Source organism: Pyxicephalus adspersus, chromosome 12 (assembly GCF_032062135.1).
Source record: "Pyxicephalus adspersus chromosome 12, UCB_Pads_2.0, whole genome shotgun sequence".
In the NCBI taxonomy this organism is placed as follows: Eukaryota; Metazoa; Chordata; class Amphibia; order Anura; family Pyxicephalidae; genus Pyxicephalus; species Pyxicephalus adspersus.
Window position 1 is genome coordinate 27,990,899 of NC_092869.1, and position 14,498 is coordinate 28,005,396.

A 14,498-nucleotide genomic window follows, 5' to 3' on the forward strand; every position below is an offset into this window, starting at 1 on the left:
GAAAGTGTATTCTCTCCAGCTTTGGAGAGCTTTCATAAATCAGGGCCAAGGCCCACAGAAGCCTATCAGGATTTTAACATCTGCTATTCCCCTTCTTCCATTTTCCGATCACTATATTACATTGATGGTGTCATCAGGGGGCACAAAGTGCCCTACTAATAGCTTGGACCTCCACTTGCGGCTTTTTTGCAGCCTCAGTGTATGGGAACAGTGTATGGGATTGCAAAGTGGGCCTAGACAGCTTTATAGTTCATGTTTTCAGTGCTATGTCATACATAAATGATGTGTTATGCACTACAATGACTTCATTGCCTGTGCCCACTTTAATAAGGTAAGAAACCACCCCTGTACAAGCACGCATCAAAGCATAATAAATTTATAACACAGCAGCCCGGTGAAAAAAAAAGAGAAACCTAATGTAATACAATCATTTTTTTTCTTCTAGATAGAAATGCATAATACCCTACTGTGAACGCACCACTAAATACAAAGAGTTCAGCGAATGATAAAACAAAAAAGACAGGAAAAAAAAAAAACAGAAAGAGGCTAAAAACAGAAAGAACTCAATGTTACAGTAATTATCTTCAGAAATTAACAAGCAGTCCTTATGAAATGTGTGTGTATTAATTGCATAAGCTGAGTAATCTTCTACTATTTAGACTGTTACAATTTAGCTTCATTGTTCTATTGTTTTTGTTGTTCATTTCCACCAACATTTGCCCTTAAGCATACTGGGACCTTGAAAACAAGCATTTTTTTATACTGTAGCCTATCAGGTCTTTTCTGTACTTACTAAATTGCTTTTAGGTTAAAAAAAACTTGTTAGCTGCATTTTTCATTCATGAATTGTTGCTTTTTTGTTCTTGAATTTAATTATGCATAATTTAGGTAGCAGTATCATTGTATTACTCTGTAACCTCATGCCTAAAACTGTTTGATGAGAATATTATGACTTCAGACTTATGCCTTCAGCTACAATGATTTTACTACAAAAGGCTTTTGTCTAAATATTTTCATCACATTCGATATTTTTAAAAAACCATTGGCAATTACCCTAATATATCAGCAACATTTTAGTATTAGGTGATACTTGATCACCCTGTTTTAAATACACAAAATATTACTATTAATGTTTCTGTGTTACTAATAACAGATATAATATTAAGATTTTTTTAACCTAATCTGTGCTTTTTGGGACAACTGAGAACTTCCTGTTGTAAGTGGTATCGGAGAATGGTAATGGTACTCCAGGCAGTTAGAATGAATCTGTTAAATATAATACATTTTTTAAGCTTTCGTGTATATATATATATATATATATATGTACCACAATACCACAGAGGGTTTAGTAAATGTGATATTTACCGCTTTACACATAGGCTCCTATATGTTTAGGAGAAAAAAGAAAGCTTAGAAAATAGTTTCATTAGTAAGTTCTGCTCTGCTCAGCTGAATTTATTCCCCAAATACTTTTATTGAAATCATTGACAGCTACTTAGGTCATCTGTTTTCTTTTTCTCTCTCGTTCAGGTAGTGAAGAAAAAACAAATTCTTTCCCAGTTGTCCATCAATCCCTGCCAAGACGCTGTCATTTATTTTTACAGCCGCATGCAGCTTTCAACACCAATGGATACAAGTGGATTATTGGCCTGAATCCTGCCATATACCATTTTTGGTACTCTGCACCTTTTCATGAAAAGCTTTATTAGGCTTCTGCTGCAATCCTATTTATGATGGTTTTGTGCCTATGAGTATCAAATAGGACTTGTCAAATTGCATAAAACAATTAGAATCATACGAATTAGCAATTTATAGATATATGTTAAAGCAAAATAAACTTCATAGCCTTAGAAAATTAAACATGCATAGCTCAGCCGCATATAGTATAATTTATCACATCCCAAATGTCTATATGTGGTGCTGCATAAAACAAACACAAATATTAAAAGTTTACATATAAATGGTTAAATAAAAAAAAGCAGGAATAAAAATCTTCTATCATGAGAACTACATACCTGACTGTCTCATGCTGGAGCCATTTAGCTTGGCATCCTTGATAACAAGGTGCTTGATCCATAATGTTGGTGCAGTAATATCTGCAAATTAAAAATATAAATGACACATATATTACTTTACTACTTTAATTGTATATACTGTATATATATATATATATATGTATATATCACCAATGTATATTTATCTTTTAAAGATCTAAATAAACCTATTTATATTATGTATGTGTTACTCAGCAGTGCCAAAAGAGTCATGGATCTACTATGAATGGCAATTATGATTCCACAATATAAGGTTTTAGTTAGAGATCCCATTTACAGTATTGTGTGAGTCTAGGTGACCCACTTACAAAAACATCTTGATAAGCTAGAGGTAAAATAGAGAGCCGGGAAAAACATAATATGTACACAACCTCAGGGACAGAAAGGAAAGGGAGACATCACTAAAGCCTTTAAACTCCTATGAAGTTCCCCTCACCTCCTAACCCGGTAATAGCCATATATTCTGGATTTTCCTTTACTTTTTGTCTTAATGACAATAGTCACCAGGATGAAAAGAGGGAGTAAATCTACTTAGTGGGAAACACTCAGATATTTAAACCTAACAGAGTAATCCTTCCTTATTCCCCCAAAAAGTTTTGGCTAGAGATACTAATTAATACAAATTATTTTAACATGCCTTAGTATCACCCAAGCATGTAGTTACCAATCTCATTACTCGCAACTTTCTCAGATGACAACCAGCATTCCCTCCAAATGGGGGATAACTGGGAGACATGATCCATCTAAACTGAGCTACCTAATTCCAAAAGAATGACTGCCAAAAACACAGAAATCATCACAATGAACCATATTGGAGAATTGATCATACACTTAAAATTATCACACGCTGGATAGATGTTTGCAGACCTAATGAATGAATATCCTGCACAAGACTAATCTATGAGCCAACAGACAAACCTGTGCTAATATTTTTTTAACCTGAATATGGTTTGCCTTTGGACTTGATATTATTTATCGGTTAATACCAGTATTTCTTAACTAGGGTTCCTCTAAAGTTGCCTGTGGTTCTTTAATGGGATCTCAGGTCAGTTTAACTGATACCAATGATCTTTTTGGCTATCTGTAAGGGTGCCATTCTTCCTACTAGCTGCAATGTAACAGGCACTTTTCCTAATGACCACTATAAATAAATGACCAATATAAAGGTCCTCAAACACTGGTCAATACTGTCAAAATTCACAGCCACAAATCATGATCATCTATCCAGAAGTAGAGAAAACCATTTAAGTGGCAAACTATAACAAGTTTCAAGGCATATGGTTTCTTTGGCAGGATTGGTCTTGTGGTTTTGAGTCCAGTGTCCAGTTAGTTATCTTACCCACAAACTTCCTATCATAACAGAAAATGATTCTGACTGCTACACATAACACAAAGCATAAACAAAAATTTCTGTTGAAAATAAAATTAACAATCCTATCCCTTAAAATAATAGAATACATTAGAAAGAATTCTCTGAGCATTGTGGGTTATCTAAAGAAAAATCAGTAATAACCTCGAACATAGATGCACTTCTGTGTGTAAATTTCACTTTAAATAACTGAGCTTTATTTAGCAGGAGGTAAAGAGAGACTGCCAAACGAGTGTAAATGCAATATTTCACACTGACCTGACTTAAAGCTGAACTCCATGATTTTTCTTTTTTCAAAAAACGTAATTTGCATTGGGACTACCCTAGCACTGAATACTCATTTAGGTCCAGGTGGGATGAAAACAGCAAATTTGCTTACCACATCCCTTTCTCCTTCCCTCTTATTTCTGGCCATAATCATAAAATATATATATATATACAAAGCCACTGCATGTTCATTTTAAACCTGTCAAAGTGTCTCCTACAGCCATGCCCTAAAATTGTAAGGTGACCATGAAATACAATGTTTCTTGCAAGTGATTGAATGTATTATGGTCTGACATCTGACCACAGATAAAGGGCCACCATTGTTTACAAAAGGTTTACAAGTGATGACTTTTTTTTACTTTATGATTTGTTTAAAAATAAATGCAGATTTACAGATTTCCTGAAAAAACACCAGTATTAGTAGCAGTACAAATTCCTTTTAACATAAAATAAATATCTACATAATTGGCCCAAAGGACACAGCCTAAAAGCCCCCCAATGATACAAGATGGACAACATTAACTTGTTGTCGTGGCTCATAACTGTGTGTTTATTGTGCATTGTATGTGTCAGCCCATGACCTGATCTGGAGGGAGGTGATTTCCTGAGCAGAAGATTGAACCTGCCCATGTGCTGTGAACAGGAAATTGCTGACCCTTGGGTCATTGTCACTTTTGGAAACCATCAAGTAGTGAAAAGAAATCAAACAAGAAACAGGTGTTCATCACAACTTGCCAAATGAAGAGATTAAGGATAGTTTAGCACACCCTTAATCTGGACTGTTAATTGATTGTCTGTGTTATAAGTGAATTGAAATGACTTTTGGGGGGGGGGGGGGTGATGTCCACAGAAATGTATAGAATTGTGCTGACTGTGCAGAACACATAAATATCACTACTAACAAATTGTGTATATTGTGGCTTTTAAAATACAATCACTTTTATTCTGAACAATGTAACAAGCACAGACGAAAGAGTTTTTTACACAATGACATCAAATATAAAAAAAAACTATTTTTATAATTATTTTATTTAATGACATGTTTTTTTAACCAACATTACTTTTAATGTTTTTTAATTAATGTTTAACCAACATTAATTCTACGTGTGGCCTTTACCACTATAACAGAATCCTACTTTTTTAGCAATAATCTGCTATACTGAATATAACTGGTGAGTATGATCAGAAATAACTGGGTCATTTACTACATTGAAGTGAAATGGCATGCATTGCTTTGGAAAGATTGAATGTCAGATATCAGTAGTTTTGCAAACAATAAAATGCGGTGAAGGAGTTGGGATGGCCAATCCCTCCTTTCTTTTAAAGCTGCATTTTGCTCCTTGGGTAAACTTTTTTGGGGGTAATTATGGGAGTTGATGCATACAAAACATATTCCTAGAAATGTGATAGCTACTCACAAACATGAAAAGCAGTCACTCTAAGGCATTAATTATTCTGCAACTTATTTAAAAATGCTGTAAATACATTTAACAAAAGCTGTTACTTGGGCTCTTTAAATAGAACTTTTACACAAGAATCACAACTTTCACCCAGGATTTCACCCCACCTCTTTACAGATCACGCATATCTAGATGTACTTTTATCTAGAGAAGCACCAATTAACTCTAAAAGCATTGCTAGCCTTTTTCATTAGATACCCTTGTATGCTTTGCATGGTGAATGTCAGAAAAGCTCTGTATTAGTAAGTTTGAAACTTCTAAAATGAACCATAATCTTAGTCTATTCACTAAACTGTATTTTAACTCTGTCCATTATTTACCTCTGCCTTATTAAATATTGTTTCAGTACACAAAAAAACAATATTACTAAGGTTTAGAATGGTTATTTTCCCATGAATCAGATATTTATCATTTGAAAATCGCCATCTTTCTTAAATTGTTTTTTTTTAAATCCAGAATCCCTTTTTAATCTTTGTCTCAAATGCCTAAATACTCAATCATAAAAATGAGCAAATGATGTATGGCAATAAGGACACCACTTAGGCTGTGCTTTAATGACCTTACCCTCATATTTCTATTTATTCCACTATAGCCTAATGTGTCTTTGCAAATATTTGTACTAAAGCATAGTATAAATAGAACTCCAGGTACCATAAAAATGACATATATGATGTAGTCTGTCATTAGTATTACCACAGCAGATTTTGTTTTTCTTAGCCCCCCCTCCTTTATATCATAATATTACCTGTTAGTCCTGCCACTAGATTCAATATTTTTCCACTACTTTTAATGGACCAAGCTGTCCAGCAAAAGTTTAAGTTACAGGGGTCTATATATTTAACATTACCAAGGGTGCTTACCAAGGTCAGCTTTTATTTATTTTTTTAGATTTATGTTACTGTAATTGATTAAAAAGTGTTGGCTGGAGTTTACAATTCATACATAACACATTCATACTATCTTATCTGTCTTGTGTTAATATGCAAAAAGAAGTGCACTTTGGTGCATTGATGTATTACACTACACTGGGAAAAAATAAACCAGGGCCTAAATGTTGATTCCTTGAGGTGCATTAAAACTCAATATTTTAAATTGCCTGATGCTGCATGCAGAAATCCACCTTAATGGTCTAAACTGAGTGCATTGCATCAAAGTTGTAATTGCCCCCTATACTTTATTTATTTAGGTACTAATTTATATAAAGTTGTCCTTACAAGATTACTCTGTCCACAGGGTACCAATGGTGGTATGCAATTTAAATGAGCACTTTTAAAGGATACAAAAATAATAAAACTCCAAACCTTCATAAGGCAGGACTACTAGGTATTAAACTATATTAATGCTGCCCCCATAGGGAGGGTGTGAGGGGTATTTACCGAATGCAGACTAGATGGATTTAAAATTATGATTATAGACTTTCCCTTCTCCATCCAAAACCAAGAAACGTTTCGAGGAGTTGAGCTTTGTTGTTCCATTATGTGAAACACAAATGTATTAATCTTTCAAATGCTCATCAAATATCAGACATACCAAATTATCTGTAGAGTATATATATCTTATAAAAAGATGCCCTCTTACCATCTCCTTCAAAAACAGGCCGGGTCTCCATTGTAGGTGTTGGCTTGGATCCATCATCTGAATTGAGAGTAAGAAAGAAACGAAAGGAGACTACCATTATTGAGGTAAATGCTATCTACTCTACAGAACTTTTGAATGGTTGGGGTTTGCACGTGGCCCGGCCACGTTAACATACACACAGATAAACATACACAAAAATAAAATAAACATTTGTAATTATTTTAATCCACCTAATTAATACTCAAAATGCTACAGTAGTGCTGCTTTCATTTACAGAATAGCTGTGTGCCCTGTCATTCACCTATATTATCCCCATCTCAGAGCAGGAATATCAGCTTATTGCCAGACAGTCCAATCTTCTGCCTGCAAACTGCTATTCTTTTTCAAGCTGAAGGTGAATTGATAAAGACTACCATGCAATCCTCCGAACAGCTTTCTTATCTGAGGTTTTTATGAGTAATTCTGAACATAAATAGGAGAGGCAGACTAATTGGGGGTCTTACTGTCTGACGCTGAGTTGACAATTCTTTGAATGGGAGAGTATACATCTAACTGGACAAACTGCTAGTAAGGAAGCATTTTTTTAAACATTCAAGATAAAAATGTCTTTTTGATTTCTGTCTTGTTCTCTTTAATTTATATTAAAGAACATAATTTTGTCTTTCAAAAACCAAACTATTCTAAATTATTGATATATATTTCCATCACACCAAAATTTAAGGAGAACTCCCACTGGAATAATTATAATTATTAGGTTATGTGCCCTTGAGTTGAATGTCATAAACCCCTTCACATAAGCCGAAGGCACATATTTAGGTAGGAAGGTATTTACTGGGATTGCACAGAATAACATTGGACATTGAGGATTATATACTAAGGGATAAAAGTTGCTAAGAATGGTGAATGTTCACTTTGCAAAATTAGGTTTAATGAATAGGGTAAACAAATATTTATTTTGAATACTCAATTATGTGCTGCAAAGATCTTGTTTTGTTTTAATAATTTCCCTTGCACATGTTCATGTATTCAAAATGAGCACAGCTTTACCTGAATTACTAACATTCACTTTGCAAGTGGACCTACACTTTCCATTGCTAACATTTGCTTTTCTAGGTAAACAACCTCTATTGCTTTAACAACCTCACTGCCTGAGATAAACCGCATTTCTCAGTACAGGGCTGAAGTTCCATGCAGCAGTGTTTTTCTTCCACATGGTAGACTGGGGTGTTTTTTCTTTATATATTTTTTGATCTTTGCTATATTTTTACTGGAGTTCTCTTTAAACATGGAAAGTGTAACAGTATATATATTTTACTTTTCATGACAAATAGATAAAGCCACCTACCACAACAATCTGGCATCGAATGGATGGTACTGCAATCGTCTTGGTCATCATCAATGAAATTATAAAAACAATTGAAAACTGTCCACTAAGACTGGCTTTTTTCCACCAGGTGAAGAATATTTTGGTTACCTGAAGTGGGACTACAATACGTACCTTCGTGTCATCTGTTGCCGATTTTATTTCATACACCATTGCCTTTCCCAAAGCTTGATGTCCAAAGGTCTACAAGAAGACCTATGTAAATTGTATTTTAGGAATTTAAAATTATTTTTTGGGAAACCTCTCTTTCAGTGCACATCAAATTTTCCAAATGGTAACAGCCCAGGCTGTTAGCTGAAGTCAATCCATTAAGCTAATTGAATATAAATAATTGTAATGCAAAGATATAAAACAAGAGATTTCCCAAAAATTAAAAAATACTGGGGTAAGCTGATGGATTTGGTACCTATAGTGAGGAGGTATGTATTCTGCTATTGTTCACCTCTACTTCTGTTATAGTAGTTTCCTGGTTGGAATGCTGATCCACATGGTTGACCCATAATTATAAATATGCTGCTTGCTACATGTCAGGGTCTCAATGGGCACTAAAGCAAGAGGCAGAAACACAACTTGCATATTTAGAAGGACTCAGATTTTGGATTTTTGTTATTATTTCAGCCTGGTATATTTGAATTTAGACCATAACATAATGTGTTTCTCATATGGCAGAAGGAAACCATATTGTACCTTTCCAATATCTACATTTTACATATTTCAGAATAGTTATATCTATTCTATAGTCTAGTAAAGATGTTTTATGCCCAATTCTTGGCTCTTCAAATGGATGTAAACCACCAAAGCAAATTATTCTTTTTGGGCATCCAGGAGGTTTTCTTGCCATCATGTTGCAAAAATGCACAACAAATTTGCACATTATGGCATACTTACCTGCCAAAACAAACTCCTAAAGTGTGTTAAAATGCAGTCTGTTCAGTCGCTGGCACTGCCATTTTCATGGGTTCATGGTCTTCATCCATTGTCATTGGCCAGGTTGGGATAAGATTACTCTCATGCATGTCCACTGGAGTTACTTTATCCCAACATAGAATAATGCAAAGACTGTACACTAAGACAGGCATGCAGGGATCAGTGTCCCAATTCAGAAACTGACAGGCGTTTTAATACGTGATCTTTTTTTGTGGTTTAACACTATGCTAAAATATTTGTGATATTAATTCTGTCAACTTGTCAATCAACTTGTTTATACAACATTTTCACGTAAATCTACATAATTTACTGAAAGGACTGCCTCCACTTTTTAAACTCTATTTTTTTATAAATACACTGTACTATATGTCTAATGTATGTGGACACTCCTTCAAATTCAAGTTAAAGTTCAAGGTGCTTCCAAACTTGATGCCATAGTTTAGGAAAACCCTAGTATGTTGCAGCAGAATTGTCCCTTGCACAAGACCCTAACCTCATTGATTTTGAGCAAGGGCTTCTTGTCGAAAATCAATATGGCACCATAACTTTTTTTTTCTTTTTTTGTTAAATGGGTACATATTTCCAAGGACATATATTAAATCCTTAATAGAAAGCCTTCTTAGAAGACTGCAAACCTTTGTAGCTGCCATTAATATTCTCATTGTTTTGGGATTCCTAACAGGCACTTTTAGGGGTAATGGTCAGGTATCCACCAACATTTGCCCTTGAAATGCCAACTCACAGTTCACTTATTCCCTGTACATTATGATTTTTATAGGTTGTAAAGAAACAGTAGAAATGAGGGTGTATCTATGGGGTCCTAGCTCTAAGCCTTATTTAGTATTTTATCATAAGTACACCTTATGTGTAACAATATCTTTGCAGCTTAGTGGATCAGTCAGAGCCAACATTGTTACAGAGTGATAACAAATTATGCACAAACCTGTAGACTCAATTCTATATAGAAGACATGGTGTAATTAAAGCATAATTAAACCCAAAGAACAAAAAAGAAATATATATTGCAGCTTACCAGTCCTTAGATGCGGTGGCTGCATTCGTTTTCTTTTTTTCAAGCCAAGTACATTTTCTGCAAGTACAGAAACATACCTGTTGATCCTGATAGAAATCTAGTATCCTTAGAACTTCCTGTATACTGAACTGAAATCTCAAACAATGTTATCAGCTATCCAAGCTATCTTCTGTGAACTACACAAGCCCTTCTCCTTATGTAATGAAGAGGAAGAGAGGGGAAGGTGTTTGTAGTCCAAACAAGGAGAACAGCCTAGAGTGACAACTCTGTTCCTCCATAATACAGTACAGTGTGTGAAAACTGTCTTCCTAGGACAGGAAGTGTGTTACTGGCAGGATCACCAGGTTAAAAACTATAGAAATAAAGCCTGAAAAATAATGAATGCAGTCATCACACCAAAAGGCTAGTATGGAGCAATATATGAATTCTCACCATATATATGTTGACAATTAAGCTCTCTACATACAGGCATCACAATGGGTGCTCTATTTCTGACACACAGGCCAGAATGTATGTAAATGAGTCAATATATTGCAATGTATTTTTAAATATTGCCAGATATTACCCCACATGTTAGGAATTGCAAAATATTTTCAGATGGCACAGGCATTAGCTTCTAGAATAGAAGTCCTATTTTTTGTATTGGTTATTTTAATTTAGTTTTAATGTTTTCTGTACTCTCTAGTATCCTATTACTGGCAATGATAGAAAGTAGCCACTGTGCCATGGTGCACAGTTACATCAAACTGCAACAACCCAACCTACATATTTAAAAATGCTTCTTGCTGCCTCCATCTGCTCTGCTGCAGAATGAACGGTGATACAAAGGGTTGATGTCCTGTTCTACCAGAAGGCCCAATCGGCCCAATATGTTATTGATTCGCAGTAGCTGAACTCACTTGCAGTATGTACAGTTATTACAGCAAAGTCCAAGGCTGTCCTCCAGCTCTCATTCTCAATTATTGGTCACTGTGGCTGCATTCCACATTTTTACAGTAGCTTAACAATAGCCATAGCAAGCCACTTGGGAAGGATCCCTTAAAAACATTCTCATTGCAAAAGAGTCAAAGTCAGATACACAGGAAAATACTTTTAGATTATGCTGTTCCTAGTAAAGGATCTTCTTTATATGCCTCCTATTTTAAGTAGGTGTTACTGATTCGCAGTAGCTGTACATTGTATGTAGAGTTAGAGTTCTGGGGTGCTGTGTGTATCATAGCATACAGGGGCTAAAAGGGGGGTGTGAGGGTGCTGTCTGTGGGTTACTGGGGCAGGGGCAAAAAATAGTGGAACAATCTGTGGTAGGGGTAGTGCAACCTGTGCAATGGGCGTCATAAAGAAGTAGTGCTGTATAGGACATGGAGGAGGAGTATTATCAGTAGCATGTGAAAATTCCATTTACCACATAAGTACTGAGTGCAGCAAATGACCTTAGCAAAATCCCCATTTTCTTGTATATGGGCACCATAGCTTAAGTACACAATGAAAGTGCTATTTCTCTGGCATGAGTTATAGTTTTTTTAAATAAAACCATAATGGCATTTTGAGAATGATGTCTCTCAAAAAGAGGGAAAAGACAGGCTTTTCAGCATCTGCTTTTCTATTATGTTGAATGATTAAAGAATGTCAGACTAAAAGATCAGACCTTTTCTCCTGCAGTAATGATGCTTTTGATTTAAAGAAAATACTAATATCAGAAATTGCATCCATATTGCTGGAAGACTTTGCTCTGAGAATGAGCCAAGCTAAGGTACCTGAAGTTGGCATTTAAGTTTAAATAATCAGAGCCAGACACTGATCACCGTCCCCCAGTTTTCAATAGTCTCCTCTCAAAGTTTTTAACTAGATTACATTTTTTCCCTCATCTGTACCGAAATCAATGACAGACTGCCATACCAAATTTGGAATTTATATGCCCCTTCTTGATGTATAACTAGCAAATATATTTCAGATTGGTAGATAAGAGAAAATATTTTGGGGGCCTTCCTAATCACATTCCCTGATAATCCTCTTCATTATCTACCTAAAATCCTCTTCATTTATACCAAAGTTAAATATACAGATGGTAAAAAGGGAATATAAAAGAAAAATTTCCACTACATCATATGCCTACCATTATAGTATAGAACATGACAAAAAGAGTGAGAAGAGAGAGAACTTTATTAAAGTACTGCTGCTTTTGGGTTGTCCAACCACGTGCTAAGGGCATAGAAGAAATTATGCTGTATTGTTGTACTGTTCACTTTTCACAATTTTGGCATAATGTCTTCCACAAAGAAAGTAGATGCTGTTGGGTTCCAGGTTTGAACAAGGACCAGTTGTCACTGACTTTGGGTCCTGATGTATTTGAGATCTGAATGGGACTTTCCCCTTCAGGGCCAGCACCCAAACATAGTTTTATTCTGTTCCCTTGGGTAATTCATTCTAGCAAGCTCATATGTGCATTTAATTCTTTCTGGGTTTTATTTTACCTATATAAGCCTACATGTATCTAAGATATATACATGTGGAACTGCTATTTGCTACAAGATTAGTGAAGGGTGATTGTAGACTGCGCGGTAGCATGATCACAGATCTGCCTACAGAACTTTACTTGAAATCTTTGTTGAGTCACTCGCTGCCTCCAGGAAAACAAGCTTAGTAATGGCAGCAAGGGAATTCAAGAGGGTAATTTACAGCAACAGAGCAAAACCCATTTATAACCACTGAATATTTTTCTACTGGCACATTTAATAGATAAGTATTTGACACCAGTCAGATGAAAGGGAAATCGTGGGAAATAGTTTAAATCATTTCATCTGCATCTGATTGGATGGCAAGATGAGCATGTCAGTAATTGACTCACTTGTTTTCAACTGCATCCATATGCCTTTGTTTCTACCAGTATAAGGTTATTTTTAAACTGATGCATAATTGCTGGATTTGTTGATGTGGTCACACACTCCTGCTTAGGCTCTGGTTTACCTGTAATTAATGTGTAACTGAATAAAGAGAATACATTCACGCATTTATTCCAACACTATGGAACAGCGATAGACCAGATAAGGTACCTAAGTGCCTATTTAGTAAATGCAATGATGTGTAAAAAGTCATCTGTGGAATTTGTTGGCTGTTGATAAAAGAACTAATAGTCATAAAGCTTTGGTCTAAATCAAAGTCACCACAGAAAGGAAAACTAAAGTGGAAAAATAAATCTTTTTTAACAATATGACACCCTATTATTGATTAGCTTAAACAAATAAAAGCATGCACCATATTTAATGTACCTAAGGCTTAGTGTGCAAATACAATCTAGACATAAGCAATAGGAAAAGGAAATCTGGAGACCTTTTACAGCTGTCAATGAGAATATATGTATTACTGCTTCCTTTATGCCTCTAGGGGTTATCACAGGTTTAAAAATCCTAATTTAGGAAAGCTAAGTGGAAGTCTGTCCTTCTGCTCTCATTCTTGAGACTCTTTGGTCATTGAGGCGGCCTTTCACATTTACACAGTAGCATAACTATAGCCATAGCAAGCCACTAAGGAAGGACCCCCAAAAAACAGTATCATTGCAGAAAAAAGTAAAAGTCAAATACACAGGAAATGCTTTTAGATTATGCTGTTCCTAGTCAAAGATCTTCTTTGCATGCCTCCTACAGTATCTTTAGGTAGAGGTACTACAAAGCTTCTGGACAGCACATAATATTAATAACCCTCTATACCTATGGGTTTGGACACAGTTTTTTACTTCTGATCCAATTGTTTGTTTCAATAAAAGATGAAATCTGTTAATACTCTAGGGGGAATCCAACAGCCAACCAACTGGTCAGAAGATACCATTGTTTTGGGTTTTGATGAGTTAGATATAGATTAGTAGTATTTGTGTATGTATGTTTACGTACATCCAATTGAAAATTCAATGGCTTTCTATAAAGGAAATAATTAAAAGGAAAGAATCGCATACACATGTGCAGTATTCTAGAAATTACAACCAATTGAATACTGCTAGGAAAATCAGTTTTTAAGCTCTCGTAGTAAAGCACAGGGAAAAGTACGAGGGCAGATCAGATTTTATCATTTGGTAATTTACATTTTAAAGTTCTCTAAGATTTAATGCTTCTGGTGTATTCTTTGGATAGGATTTGAAGGGTTCACAAGTGAATTATATTTAATTATGTTAAAGTGTTACTTTAAAATGAACTTCTACTGAAAGTCCCCTCTTTGTAAATGCTGGCCTATAATCATTTGATGTCAAAGAAATTTTCTTAGGCAGCAGGCTAGCCAGTCGATGACTGTGACTAATCCCTAACGCTCTCTTTTAGCAGAGATGATTCACCTGGTGCTCTGGCAGTTTGGTGATGTTACTAGCAACAATTGGTGGCAATTCTGTAGCAAATGTAATCACTACTAAAAACAGTATTTAATGCAGAATAGATCTTCTTTAA

General features: G+C 35.2%; 1 protein-coding gene across 10 annotated transcripts in view; it reads right to left on the bottom strand.

Annotated features, from left to right (window-relative positions):
* Positions 1–14,498, bottom strand: part of SMOC1 (SPARC related modular calcium binding 1) — a 117,986-nt gene that overhangs the window by 21,277 nt on the left and 82,211 nt on the right. For 4 of the 10 annotated variants that reach the window (XM_072428903.1, XM_072428902.1, XM_072428901.1 and 1 more), the window contains 3 exons: positions 10,072–10,128; positions 6,729–6,818; positions 2,016–2,096 (listed from right to left, as the gene is read on the bottom strand). In XM_072428903.1, the coding sequence (XP_072285004.1) occupies positions 2,016–2,096; positions 6,729–6,818; positions 10,072–10,128 (228 nt within the window). The remainder of the gene's footprint in view (positions 1–2,015; positions 2,097–6,728; positions 6,819–10,071; positions 10,129–14,498) is intronic. The other 6 variants (XM_072428905.1, XM_072428904.1, XM_072428907.1 and 3 more) reach the window with 3 other exon arrangements.